At 46.8% G+C, this 14,346-nt stretch overlaps 1 protein-coding gene across 12 annotated transcripts in view; it reads left to right on the forward strand.

Moving 5' to 3' along the window:
- Ift122 (intraflagellar transport 122) overlaps positions 1-14,346 on the forward strand; it is a 70,528-nt gene that overhangs the window by 18,855 nt on the left and 37,327 nt on the right. For 6 of the 12 annotated variants that reach the window (XR_005503231.2, XM_063286092.1, XM_039107640.2 and 3 more), the window contains exons 5-11: positions 2,104-2,180; positions 5,457-5,523; positions 6,263-6,409; positions 7,435-7,611; positions 9,434-9,509; positions 12,743-12,934; positions 13,084-13,222. Coding sequence is in view for 10 of the 12 variants with exons in the window: in XM_063286092.1 (XP_063142162.1) it covers positions 2,104-2,180; positions 5,457-5,523; positions 6,263-6,409; positions 7,435-7,611; positions 9,434-9,509; positions 12,743-12,934; positions 13,084-13,222 (875 nt within the window). In the remaining 2 variants the exon portion in view is untranslated. The remainder of the gene's footprint in view (positions 1-2,103; positions 2,181-5,456; positions 5,524-6,262; positions 6,410-7,434; positions 7,612-9,433; positions 9,510-12,742; positions 12,935-13,083; positions 13,223-14,346) is intronic. The other 6 variants (XR_010065648.1, XM_063286094.1, XM_039107642.2 and 3 more) reach the window with 1 other exon arrangement.

Here is a 14,346-nt window from a genome sequence, read left to right on the forward strand (position 1 = left end):
TATAACCTCCCTGCTTCAGCCTCAGGCAGCTAGGTTTACAAGGGCTGCCCATGACTCTGCTCTGACTGCTCTTCACTGTAGCCACACCCTCATGGGAAGAATGTATGAAGAAGCTCTCCTCTCTAAGATGAACTTGGATTAAGCATGGGGAAGGGTTGGTTGGGAATGATAGGTCACCAGCTCAGCCAGCTAATCTGGCACCACAGATCCCTCTCATTCCCCTCTCACCCAGCCTGTCCCCTTCAGTGTCTCTGCCTTTGAGAATGGCTTTGCATCTACCCAGTATCAAAAGCTAGACAGGCCAGTGTGCTTTAAGGCTCCTGCTCCTTAGGGGCCATGCTCAAATCTCCCTCTACTAGTTAGCCCCTCTCCATCTCTAGGTCTCTGTCTGCTGCCAACCCATTCCTACCACCAGGCTCAGGAATGCCTCTCCTGAGCATTACTTACGCTGTGGTCTTACATATGCTGGCTGATTAATGTCACCCATTGGCCTGTGGGCTCTGGAAGGTAGACTCTGTCCCTGTTTTCACATGTTTATAATTCTAGCACCTAGCACCATACCTGGTCCATAGAAAGTACTTTTCTTATTTTCAACTATAGAGAAATACCCCGAATGTAAACTGGCCATCCGCCACCAGGTGTTAGGTACATTAACACTATTATCTAGACAAATTTTGGCAAGTAAAGTCCTTAGACCCTTTCATCTTCCTGAACTTTAAACTAAGTACTTAACATCTTCCATTCTGTCTTGTCTCAGCCTTGGCAACTGTCATTGTCCTTTTTGAGGAGTTTGGCTCCTCTAGGTGCCTCATGCAAGTGGAATCACATAGCATTTGGTGTTTTGTGATTGACTTAGGGTTTCCATTGTTGTGAAGAGACCATGACCAAGGCAGCTCTTATAAAGGACAACATTTATTTGAAGCTGGCTTATAGGTTCAGAGGTTTAGTCCATTATCATCATGGCAGGAAGCATGGCAGGGTCTACTTAGTGTCATGGTGCTAGATGACCTGAGAGCTCTACTGCATCTTGATCAGAAGGCAGCCCGGAGAAGACTGGCTCCCACCTCCCACGTGGCTAGGAGGAGGGTCTCTAAGCCCACCCCCACAGTGACACACTTCCTCCAAGGCCACACCTCCTAATAGTGCCACTCCTTGGGCCATGAGTATTCAAACCACCACAGTTTATTTCATGTAATGTCCTCATGACTGAGTAATACACCATTGTGTGTATATTCCATTCGGATTGCTAATGGATCAGCTGATGAACATTTGGGGTGCTTCTACCTGTTGTCTACTGTGATCCATGCTGCTCTGAACACCAAGTTTAGATGAACAGTGAATGAGACTATGCTCACAGTGTTACCACGAAGTGAGAAGCTAGATCTGGCTGAGATGCCATAGAGTGTACCTCAGCATTTGCCATGTTTCCAGACCCTGGCCTGCACTGTATTCCTCATACTCCACCCTGTGTTTCTGGACCAGAGAACTTGTCAATTAGAGCCACAAATATAGCATGTCACCTGCACCTTGCACTAGGCTGGGTTCTCTGTCTTTGTCTCAGACACACACTGGAGGTATCAGGAGGAGAGCCCTAGAGGAGGAGTTTGAGTTGGGTGGGATGCTGACTAGGTAGAAACTGGTTTTGAGGGCAGTCCTGTAAATGTGACCCTGTGCTGTTGGTCCCCTAGAGCAGGGCTTGCAGTGTGTCATCTGAGGCTTCAGTCTTAGGGTTGCTCTTTTTTGTTTGTTTGTTTTGTTTTGTTTTGTTTTTTGGTTCTTTTTTTCGGAGCTGGGGACCGAAGTTTTGTTTTGTTTTTAAATGTACTTTTTCATTTTATTTTATGTGTATAGGTTTTTTTTTTTTTTTTTTTTTGCCTGAAAAGGTTAGAAGAGGGCATCAGATCCTTTAGAACTGGAGCTACAGACAGCTGTGAGCTGTTTTTGGGTACTGGGATTGAATTCTGGTCCTCTGGAAGAGTATTAAGTGCTCTTAACTTGTGAGCCATCTCTCCAGCTCCTTCAAGCCTGCTTTGAATCTCCAGTTGTAGCTACTGAGACATTTGTGGTTTGTTGTGGAATAATCTTCAGCTCTTCAACTTCCAGGCACAATGACTCTATACAGTGTGTCTCCTACAATCCTGTTACCCACCAGCTGGCATCTTGTTCCTCCAGTGACTTTGGTAAGTTTCAGTTCCCACCACCTCTAGTGGAGAATGCTGAGACACACTCGTACAAGCCGATGCCTGTCCTTAGAGAGTGAGACCTCTTCACCTCCAGCAGCCAAGGGAGGTTGATCCTTTAAGTTTGCAGCAAGAGCTGGGCAGTGGTGCCACATGCTTTTAATCCTAGAGATTGGGAGGCAGAGGCAGGCAGATCTTTGTGAGTTCAAGGCCAGCCTGGACTACATAGTTCCAGGACAACTGGAGCTACACAGAGAATCCCTACCTTTAAAAGAAAGAAACTGCATTGAGACAGTGAGAGGTGATGACCTTGAGGATGGCAAGCCATTTGAGACAGACGAGCAGTAGGGTCCTAGGGGAGGAACGGTGTGAAGGATGGGAGCACACAGAAGACTTGCTCACCCTAGCAGGGACTGCTTTTCTCTGGAAGCACTGCCATTTGCCTAGAACAATGTAGCATGTCCTCTTGTGCTGATCCATGTACCTGTCTGGGGGAGATAAAATATCCCTGCTTTCAAGCCTATGGCAGAGGAAGGTAGGATTTGCAAAAATACCGCATGGGTAAAAGTACTCAGGCTAGGGAAATGGCTCTGTGGGTAAAGTGCTCTTGTTAGATCAAAGGTCAAGTGCCCATGTAGAAGCCAGCTGCGGTGCTTTGTCTGCGGCTCCAGTCAGGTCCTAGGGCCTGCTGGACAGACAGCCAGGCCAAGATGAGAGACCCTGTCAGAAAAATAGAGAGGGATAGAGGAAGATATCTCACCATCAGCTTCTACTTCCCAGGACAGGCTTCCCCACACACAACTCCACCAAGCATACACATGCAGCCATACCTATAGTGTTTTAGTAGCACTGTACTGATAGTTTACAATGAATTTTTTAAAGAGAGAATTCCTATGGTTTGAGAGCCATTAAAAAATTTTCTGGGGTTGGAGAGATGGCTCAGTGGTTAAGAGCCCCGATTGTTCTTCCAGAGGTCCTGAGTTCAATTCCCAGCAACCACATGGTGGCTCACAACCATCTGTAATGAGATCTGATGCCCTCTTCTGGTGTATCTGAAGACAGCTACAGTGTACTTATATATAATAGGTGAATAATAGATGAATACATCTTTTAAAATAAATTTTTCTGAGTTCTGTACCAACTCCTGAAATTATGTTTCACTCATTCCTATTCTCCTGGTGAAGGAGAAAATACAGGGGCTCAGTATGGTTCTGGGGCCACTGGCAGTCACTTAGCCAACACTGGAGGAGTAGGGTGAGACCCGGGCTGGGCAGCTATGTGCAGAGTTTGAGTGCAGATATTCCTAAGGGAGGCTGGGCAGGAAGGTTCCTGCAGCTGAAGGCTTCCTGCACTTGCAGTGGAGCACAGACAAAATGCATGGGTGGGGTGGAAATGTTAGAAGGAAGGGAGGGGAAGACTCAGGCATTCACAGACATTTCCCTTTTAAACCTTGCTTAGCTACAGGGACTCTAGGGACCCATGTGACTGGGACAGTAGGGAACAAGAAGAGATAAGACCCAGTTGGGAAAACTGGGATTGAATAGGTCACAACTCTCCGGAAGCCCAGTGTGTTTATTGTATCGAGTTGACCATAGAGGCAGGGTTCTTGTTTACAGCTGAGTCACGGAGGCAGGTTATTACAAATGAGGGGGCAGGTTGAGCTAACCTTGTCAGAGCGTTCTCTCTAGGGCACAGTCTTCAAGCCATAAATATCTGGGAGGAAAGCTGTGGTGGCCTTTTCTGCATGCATTGCCAGTATGCACACATAGTAGGGAAGGCTCTACCATCCCCTTTAGTCTCACCCCAGGGGAAGAGACTTTGCCGTTGCTCTGGGTCTGAAGCTGTGGGGTCCTTGACGTGAAGCCATGTGATAGCACACATTCACTCAGGTCTCCATTCACCCACGGCTTTCTCTGCTCTCTGTGTGTGCATTGGCTGTGTATTTCACAGCCCAGGCAGGGTGGTTTGCTTTGTTGTCTGTTGTTTAGGACACTGGACCACCTCTGAGGATTGGTGGGAGCAAGCCTAAGCTGACCAGTGTGCCATGTGCACAGCTCACATACAGTCATTTGAGGTGACAGAGGCCTAGAAAGTGGACTCTCCAAAAAGCTTATTCGTTACCTTTTTTTTTTTTTTTTTTTTAAGATTTATTTATTTAATGTATGTGAGTACACGGTAGCTGTCTTCAGAAACACCAGAAGAGGGCACCAGATCCCATTACAGATGGTAGTGAGCCACCATGTGGTTGCTGGGAGTTGAACTCAGGACCTCTGGAAGAGCAGCCAGTGCTCTTAACCACTGAGCCATCTCTCCAGCCCCTTGTTACTTATTTTATTGTTATTAGCTTGACAGAGTTAGGTTTCATGGTGACTTTTTGTTGTTTCTCCCCACCTCTCTGCCTCATCCACACTCCCTTCCTGGTGCCCTCCTTACCCTTTCACGTCTGTTACCATTCCCCTCCCCCAAGCCTCTTGTTCCCTCTCATAATTTCCTACTAATTTCATTGTCTGAACCCACTGTCACACCCCTTATTTATAAATATTAAAGGTTAGGCATGAGAACACGTGGTGTCTGTCTAAGACTGGGTCATCTCAGTTAGGCATGAGAACACGTGGTGTCTGTCTGTCTGAGACTGGGTCATCAGTGGGAAGCGTCACAGCCTTACTCCTGCACTTTCCATTTTCTTAACTATTTTCATGCCAGGTTGTTCTCCGGCAGCCACACCCCAGCTATGGGCAGCTAAGTTGTCCTTTTCTTTGGGATATAAATCTGAAAAACTTGCCTAGAACTTCACCATCTACCTTTTATTTTATTTTTAAACAACAGTGGTAGAGTCTCAGTGCGTTGCAGAGACAGTGCAGAGCAGTGCCATGTATTTTTCACCCAGTTCTCCTAGTGGCACCCAGGAGGCACCCAATGGGCAGTACAGAAACCAGGGAGGAGGGGCACAGTGTGTTTTAGTTCTGTCCCTCAATCACGTTTGGCAGTGTATGACCACTGCAGTACAGGATCCCATTCCCATACCAGTGCCTTCTACCTACCACCCTCTGCCACTAGGTACCCACAATCCCAGTACCATAGATGTGTTCTCCGCGTGTAGTTGTCATTCAGTATGTTATATATGTGGACTTTTATGGTGTCAAGCCTTTGGAAGTTGGCTTTTTCTTTTTCTTAACTCAGCATAAGACCCTGGAGATTTGAGTTTGTGTGAACGGATGGTTTACTCCTCTTGTTGCTGAGTGGTCTTGCTCTCTTTTCTGTTGCTTGATACTGAAGGGCTGTGGTCTCCTGAGCAGAAGTCTGTCTCCAAGCACAAATCCAACAGCAAGATCACCTGCTGCAGGTAAGGGAGGGAGGCTCTAACTACAGGCGTTGTGTCCTTTCTCTCCCCAGCAGACCCCACAGAGAAAGTGTGCTGTTGGCCAGTTGGGATAGGCTTCAGTATTTCCCTTTTCCTTCTCTTGTCTCCTTGATGGAAAGACTGGTGCCTTTGATAACCTTTGTATGCTGAGCTGACATGGGTGTCTCCGCTGGGAAACTCAGGCAGGAACCTCTGACGCTGGTGCTAGACTCAGACCAGAATCTGCATCCTGTCACTGATAGGCCTGTGACCTTGGGGTGGTTACTAAATCATGGAGCAATGGTGATAACAATACCATTTCCGGCAATACAGCACCAGTAGGCCTAGGCACTCTATAACTGAGCAGCTTCTGAAGGTACTCTGTGATTCAACTCGTGTGATTTGTTGAATGACACGTGAAGCCCTGTTCGAGGGCTAAAAAGTCACGAGACAGTTTGTTTACTGGGAGCCCTTAGATTGGGAGGGAGTTGAACTGTAAAGCAGAAAATAGGGCCTAGTCTGGAGTATAGGCTGCCATGGAGATGTCTGCACAGAGTTGGGATAAATGCCATCTAAAATAGATGTCCCTGCCTTAGTCTCCCTGATTCCAGATGTAAGTGGCAGTCTAAGCTGAGTCTGTCAGGAATAAGTGAGAGTGATGAAACCACAACCTGGCTGCTGCTGCCTCACAGCTCTGCCCTCTGTGTGCCCCCCCCATGCCCTCCATTGGCTGTGTGTGCAGCTGGACAAATGATGGTCAGTACCTGGCTCTGGGGATGTCCAATGGTATCATCAGCATCCGGAACAAAAATGGCGAAGAGAAAGTGAAGATCGAGCGCCCTGGGGGCTCCCTCTCCCCAATATGGTCCATCTGCTGGAACCCTTCAAGGTACCCATGGCTGTGTTTCTCCTGGTTGGGACTGTTAGAAGAAGCCTCTGAGCTCTTTTTCTCTTCCTGACGTCTTTGTAGTTTAAAGTCCTCTCTTCCCACTTGCCTGGTCTGTTTGGAACCTGCTTTTCATAAATGAAGTTTTAAAAGAGCCTATATTGAATTTTGGAATGAATCCCAGAGATTTAGCTAAACAGATGAACTATCTAGGCCAGCAGACAGAGAGAGAGAGAGGGACAGAGAGAGAGAGAGAGAGAGAGAGAGAGAGAGAAAGAGAGAGAGACTTCTTCATGGACTAATTGTTCCGATCTCCCTGTGCTTCTCTTCTTGTTTCGTCCGCCCTTCCCTCATGTCCGAAGCATGCACCCACCCTCCTGTTACACTGTTAACAGAATGGCACTCTCTTGGGTGCTTTATTATTATTTTTTAAATTTCTCTGGCCAAAAAGTTAAAATTAAGCCTACAAGTACCCCTAAAACCTAAAGGTCTGCAGACAGTTGGCACCTACCTGCTCAAACCTCATACATACTTTTCTTTTATGCCATGTGACTTTGAGGGTGGACTAAAAGCTCTCTCGGCTCTTTGCGTAATTCTATAATATTATTAAACCTATCCCCACGGAGTTCTCTGCGGGTAAATTAAAGGGCTCAATTGTTTACTGTCCCAGTGTTACTTTACAGGTGGGCGCCCACTTGATTGAGGAGGCTGTTTAATGCCGTTGCCTTTCTTACAACAGGTATTATATTTCTTCCTGAGTAACTCTGTCCTGCGGAGGCCCTCCACGTGTAGAGCATGCCTTCAAAGGCCATTAGCCTACCCCAGAGTTCCTGCTGTTTGATTTTGTGGCCACAGATGACTTTGTGGCTTCAAGCTACCATTTTTAATTCATGAGAAGCAGGATGCCCAGTTACCTGGTGGCTGTCCTCTTCCGGGCAGGGTCCAGGGGCTCCTTGGCAGGTTTTGAAATTATGGCTTCAGTGTAGTCCTAGGCAATGTGATTGTGAACATCCCCTTACTGTCTACAGCCGATGGGAGAATATCTGGATGAGCAGAGAGAACGAGGATGCTGAGGATGTCATTGTCAACAGATATTTTCAGGAAATCCCTTCCATTCTGAAGTCAACAGTGTACAGTAGTCAGGGTAGTGAGGCAGAGGAGGAAGAGCAAGAGGAAGAGGACGACAGTCCCAGGGACGGCAACTCGTGAGTGTGTCCCACAGAGTGAGGACCCTCGGGAGGGCCCAGGCCCCCACAGACCTGCCGAAGCAAATGCTGCTGAGGAACTCCTTGGCCAAGGGCAGCAGAACAGGGGCCGGGGATTGTTGGTGTGCCCCCACACTCACAAAGGGAAGCTCCCCTGAGAAGCATGTGTGGGTGGCAGATAGAGCAATCCTCTGAGAAAGGAGGAGAAACTGGGTAGCACAGAGGAGGATACACCTTTGTAAACTGCCGTCTCTGAATAGGCCCCTGGTACCTCTGTTTGTCCCTTCTGACTTCCATGCCTACTTCTCAAGTTAATGTCTGAGCGAGCCCCTTCCAGCAACATTAGACATTCTCCGAGAAGCTTGATTTACAGTGCCTTGGTAGGACCACCATTCATTTGATGCTTTTTGTTACTGGATATATTTCCTTGGCCTATCCCACTCTATTTTACCTTGCATTGGCTAGGACATACATAAAGGGGAAGCCCTTAACTCTCACCCCCTTACACCCATAGTCCTGGCTGTTGGGCAATCTCTCTTCTCTCAGTTGATATGATCTGTAAGGGAAATCCTTGTGGTAGAGTGGGAAAAGCTGAGGCAGCCAGGGTGTTGTGATTGGACAATCACATTCTAGCTTGGGACCCTCCTCACTGTACCCCTGACATCTAAGACCTCCTTAGAGGAATCCAGGTTTGTGGGGTGGGAAGTGGACGCACAGAAAGGAATAAGGATGGCCCCTCAGGTTCCCATCTGAGCTTCAGGCCTATTTTATTATCAACATGGTGTTTTGGTAAAGCCCACTGCCCACCATTATGGGCTTGATTGGACACTCCTGGTGTAGTGTCTAGCAGTTTAGCCTAACGTAGTGCCTCATGCAGCCTCTCCACAGGGGTTTTGCTGGTGGCTAGGGTTTGGACTTCAGTGTCAGTAAGCATAGTTCATCTGTAAGCCTTCTGCTAGCATCTTCCTTATCTTTCCCCCTTTTCTGAATTTTGAATTAATGTCTATGGCATTTTCCTCACTGCCATCCTGGCTGGGGTTTCCAGACCATGCTACACAAAGCATGCTTATGTGGCTACTGGTGCTGCCAGGTGACTGTCAGACCCTGGGCTTAGGGAAGCAGGCGTTAATAGAGGTTCAGCCACTTGGGGAGGATTTTGTTCCAGCCTTCAGGCTGAGAAACCTCTCTGCATTCTAAGTGGTTGTCTTCCCATCTGAGTGGAGGCCTTTCTCCTAGGTTCTAGTCCTGAAGTCCCGTTCCATGACACAGATCTATAGGCCTGTTTCCAATGGCAGTTGTTGATCTTCAAATGAGATTTATTCAGATGCCATTTTATCTTTTCAAGAACCCTGGCTGTAAGGGAACTTGGGTGTGGGTGTTAATCTTCTTCAGGAATACTGAGGAAATTCCATCTACTAGAACAGTCTAGCCTCCTCACTATGAGCTATGTCTCATGGCTACTCCTCACATTTAACAGTACACAGGAGAAGGTACCCTTGGGTGTGCCACCATGCTCATCCTTCAAGTTGCTCCCCAGAAAGTCTGAAACAAGGGGCTTACCTTCTGCTGCCGTAGCCATGTCCTAGCCCAGACCATTCACGGCTAGGAGTCAGGGCAATAGCAGATCCCAGGAGGGCCAAACCTGTCTCTGGGCTGATTGATGGTTGGCCTGATTGTATGCTGGCCCCAGTATGGCTGTGTAGTACTTGGCTCCCTGACAGCTTGGCCAGGGCTTTCTTTTTCCTGTTGTTTGTTGAGCCCCTAGCCACAATCATCAGCAGACTGTGCCCCCTTATAACCTCTTTTGTCTTCTGTTGATTAGAGAGGAACATAATGACATCCTGGCTGTAGCTGACTGGGGACAGAAACTTTCCTTCTACCAGCTGAGTGGGAAACAGGTATGTAGCACCATGCAAACCTACTCACACATGTCAGCTACAGCACACTTTGATAGTGCACTTCTGAGAGTGTTACCAGTGACTATGCACGATCATTGACAGCATCTGCATATTGAGCTTGACTTCAGGTCCTCAGCCCAGGACTTTGTCTTCTCTTCTACAAGTGTGTTCAGCACTGTGAAAAGTGACTTTAATTATGCACTTTTAGAAATGGGAGACCAAGACCAGAGCAGTACGTACCACATAGTTGGAAAATGGTGGAGCGTGGGATTGAAACCCAGATTGGATTACTTGACTAGATCTTTGAGAATTTCCAATATGCTTTTAAGAGGACATATCCAGTGACATGTTTCTTTCAACCAAGTCCCACCCCTTAAACTTTATCCTCCTTTCCATAATGTTGGCTGGGGACTGAGCCTTAGACAAGAGTTTTTGAGAGTCATTTAAAGTCCAAACCGTGGTACAGATGGTAACTTGTTTGGGACAGTGAAGTTATTTCTTGGTTTTGAAGTATCTTTTCAACTCTGGGGTGATTTGGAGATTAAATACAGGATAAGGTTTGCTAAAACAAAGCCAACATTCTTGTCAGAATTAGGTAACATTTGTGTAATTTTGGCCTTTCAGACATTTGTAGTGTTTGACCAGGCTGTGGCTTAGTAGCCACAGCTGGTGTTCCTTGGTGCAGATACTGTTGTGCTGTTTACAGGACTAGCTCTTTTAGTCCTCAAGTTACTCTGGAGGAACTGCTACCACCATTGCTGTACCTGTAAGAAAATTGAGGTCTTGAGAGGCCATTGGCCTCAAGAACATGGTTTAGTCTGTGACCACAGCTAGTTTGGAACCTGACCAGACAGACGCTAGAAGTCTGTCAAAGTAGTCTAGTGATGACTATTTATAAGATATAGTTGAATTAAAAACTGACTTTTAGCCAGGTGGTTTAATCCCAGCACTCAGGAAGCAGAGGGAGGCAAATCTCTTGAGTTCCAGGACAGCCAAAGCTACACAAAGAAACCCTGTCTCCAAAAACCACAAAACAAAACAAAAACAAATGAACAAACAAAAGCTCTGATTTTTATACAAATGATTTTCAATGAAAAGTAATATTAGACTTTTTTTTTCTTTTTTTTTTTCCTTTTTTTCTTTTTTCTTTTTTTTGGAGCTGGGGACTGAAAATATTAGACTTTAAAGAGACTCATTGTATTTCCCTGCTTGGGATTCACCAGGCTTAAAAAAAAAAAAACAACCAAACAAACAACCAAACAAAAAACCCCTATATATTTATTCTTTTAAAAAAGCATGATGAAGGGAAGGGAAAAAATTAAAAGGTGATAAAACTCTGGCCTTCATCTCTTCAGATACATTTTCTTCATTCTTTCTATTCCTTCAGATTCCAGTCACTTACTTGACTCTTCATAATCTCTCTGTCTGTTAAAGTGACTTATTTTAGTCACGTCATCTTCCAGTTCCATGTGGGAGCCCAGTTCAAGCCGGCTGCAGGAGCAGTCCGTGCTCCTAACCACTGAGCCATCTCCAGCCCCTTCCTTAGTATTTTTTTTTCTTTTCTTTTTTTTTCGGAGCTGGGGACCGAACCCAGGGCCTTGCGCTTGCTAGACAAGCACTCTACTCACTGAGCTAAATCCCCAACCCCCCCTTCCTTAGTATTGTGAACCATGTTATCCCTGGTGGTTCAAAGTTTTCATCTGCTTGTTCCAGCATCTGAACCACCATGGGTCTGGCCTTGCTGATTGTCTTTTCTCAAATAAGATTCACATTTTTCTACTTTAAAAAATAGTTTAATATGTTTGGATGCTTTGCCTGTACACATCTATGTGCCTCCTGTGTGCAGTGCCCACAGCAGCCAACAGAGGGCGTTAGATCCTGGAATAGGAGTTACAGATTCCAGTAAACTACCATGTAGTTGCCAGGTCCTCTGTTAGCGCAAACCAGTGCTCTTAAACTCTGAGCCTTCCCTCCAACCCCATATTATCCTGCTTTTTGAAATTTTCAATTATATTCGGAGAATTATAAATTGTACACCATAGAAACTAATTTCTCTCAAGTTCCTCTGAAGGCAAGTGTGGGAGGGTAGGGAAAGGAGAAAGGAATAGAGGGAGGGTAGGAGGGAGGGAGATCCGGTAGTTGGTGCTGCTGTGCTCTGCTCTGTATTTTCTGTGGGCAGCAGCTGAGATCCTAGTACAGGTTTTGGCTTCACCTGTGAGTCATGTGGGTAGGTAGCTAAAGGTTTCCAGATGGTGAGCAGAGCTCGTGTACAGAATGGGCTTCCTTCTGGCCTTCCTTTCTACAGTATCCCACCTCAAACTCCATGCCCATCCAAAAAGGAGCTGAAAGGGCCAGTGTTGAGAGACTCTTGCCTGAAGCTGTTCCCCTTGCTCAGTTTCTGCCTGCTCTGGTCACTTGCTTCTGCCTTCAGTTGGTCCTTGTAGTTATCCTGACTTAGTTAGTTGTGACTTGGAAGAGGAGCCCTAAGTCTCAGCGGCAGCTTCAGCCCTCAATGTCATGACAGGTGCCGGAGTTTTCTTATTAGACTTTGTAGCATTGGGAGGTAGGAGGGAAGCTTTTGGTTGTTAGGCATTTCGAATTCCTAAAAAGGAAAGAAAAGTGAACAAACTAAATTTATAATTGTAGTTTAAATTAGTTGAAGGGAATTAACTAAGTTGAAATTGGAGCTGACTGTTTCAGTGGTTTTATGTGTTCAAAATTGCACTCATTAAACTGTCAGCATCAACCGACTGCTCACTTTACCAGATTTATAAATAGGAAAACACTTGGAAGTTGACCCTAAACCTTAAAGCAAAAACTAGGTTTTTAGGGTTATCTTTCTTGAATAAAGAATACAGGGCATTCTTTTCAAGTGAATACGCTCAGAAAATAAACAGAAAAGAAGCTGAGGTGAGTTGCTGACCATGTGTGAGGTGGGCGATTGAGGGAAAGACTCCCTGGTCTCCAGGTTGGTTGAGGAAGTCTGGCTAACTTCCCAACATTTAGGTCAGGCATGGCAGACTTTAGGGGCCAAGGGTTTGGCTGGGTTGAGGGGAACAGTGGGTTCCAGAGGTGGAGAGGCCTGTGTAGGAAATGGAGTAGCTCAGGAGATAAGACTGGGCAGCCCCCTTGCCTTCCTAACATTCCCTCTATCCGACTAATGTTGGTGGGGGGACCCTTACTGTTGTGGTTGTGGATTGGTCTTTCACTCGGTGTGTGTTCTCTTTCCTCAGATCGGGAAGGATCGGCCACTGAACTTTGACCCCTGTTGCATCAGCTACTTCACTAAAGGAGAGTACATTTTGGTAGGGGGTTCAGACAAGCAGGTATCTCTTTTCACCAAGGATGGAGTGCGGCTGGGGACCGTTGGGGAGCAGAACTCCTGGGTGTGGACCTGTAGAGTGAAACCTGACTCCAATTACGTGGTGAGTAGAGGAAGTTCATCCTGCAGAGCATTGCTAGAGGAGGCCCTGAGCACCAGGTCAGCCACTCAGATTCTCAGCCATTGCTCCTAACAGGTGGAAGGGAGACTGCTTCTCCCCTCAGCCTAGATTGACAGCGCCCTTCTCCACAGGTGGTAGGCTGCCAGGATGGCACCATTTCCTTCTACCAGCTTATCTTTAGCACAGTTCACGGACTTTACAAGGATCGGTATGCCTACAGGGACAGCATGACAGATGTCATTGTGCAACACCTGATCACAGAGCAGAAAGGTAAGAGGGAGCTTGCCCTTGCTTATAGACACCAGCAAAGGGTCTGGGCTTGGGCTGGTGACAGTGCAATGCAAAATAATGGTAAATGTCTCCCTGGCCTTGCTTTAGCTTTTGGCGGTAGAAGGAGGATGCAGATCTCTTTGAGGACCTAGCCAAAGCAATAAAACCTGTTTTGTTTTGTTTTTAAAAAGCACCAACTCATTACATTTTACAATAATTCCATGGGGCTGATAAGTCAGAGCTGTAATGACTGAAGTGCATGGGGCTTTGTGGACATTTACCATCTCTGGTCAGAGCCACTTTGGAATACTTTTCCCTCAGCCTCTACTCACTTCTTGGTGGTCTTTCTACTGGACAAGTAGGGGCAGTAGATAGGCTCAGGCTTGGTCAGAGGATCAGGGATCTGTGCTCTCACAGTCTGAGCTCTGACAGTTCCCTTCTGTTCATGTAGTAGCTCTGCTGGTTAAGGAGGTCAGGCTCCACCGAGCTGTGTCCATATCCAGATGTGCTGAGCACACATGCTGTCTGGATGCTGCTGACCAGATATGGCAGGTGTCTTGCATAGGGGTCCCACATATGGACCATCCTGTAGATTCAGGGTGGCTTCTTTTGTCCCTGCCAGGGTAGATCTCTGTTCCATCTAGGTGGTGGGAATGTAGCCATGGGGACAGCTCAGCAAGTCCTCTTTGCGTTGTTTACCCCACTTGGTCTGTAGAGAGGCAGAGCCTACTGTATGGAAGTCCCTGTGGTCAGGAAGGTTGCAGGGGTGTGGCCAGCTATGAAATTTGTCATTGTGGTGGGCTCTTGATCACTAGGGGCCTTGCTTGCTATGCAGAGTAAGGAGTGTAGGTGTCCTCAGACATGTAGGCAGTAGCACTGACTGCCGGATCGCTCTGTTTCTCCCTGAAATGGTAGCATGTGTAGCTCTGCTCCCCACTCAACACAGCCGCCTGCACGTGGCAGGTGCTCTGGGAGAGCTTTTAACAGATTGATCCAGCTTTACTTTACATGTGTGTCTGTGTGCCATGTGTGTGCAGTGCCTGAGAGGCCAGAAGAGGGTAACAGATCCCCAGGAACTGGAGTTAAGGTGGTTGTGAGCCACCATGTGGATACTGGGAATCAAA

The sequence above is a fragment of the Rattus norvegicus genome, chromosome 4 (assembly GCF_036323735.1).
Source record: "Rattus norvegicus strain BN/NHsdMcwi chromosome 4, GRCr8, whole genome shotgun sequence".
In the NCBI taxonomy this organism is placed as follows: domain Eukaryota; kingdom Metazoa; phylum Chordata; class Mammalia; order Rodentia; family Muridae; genus Rattus; species Rattus norvegicus.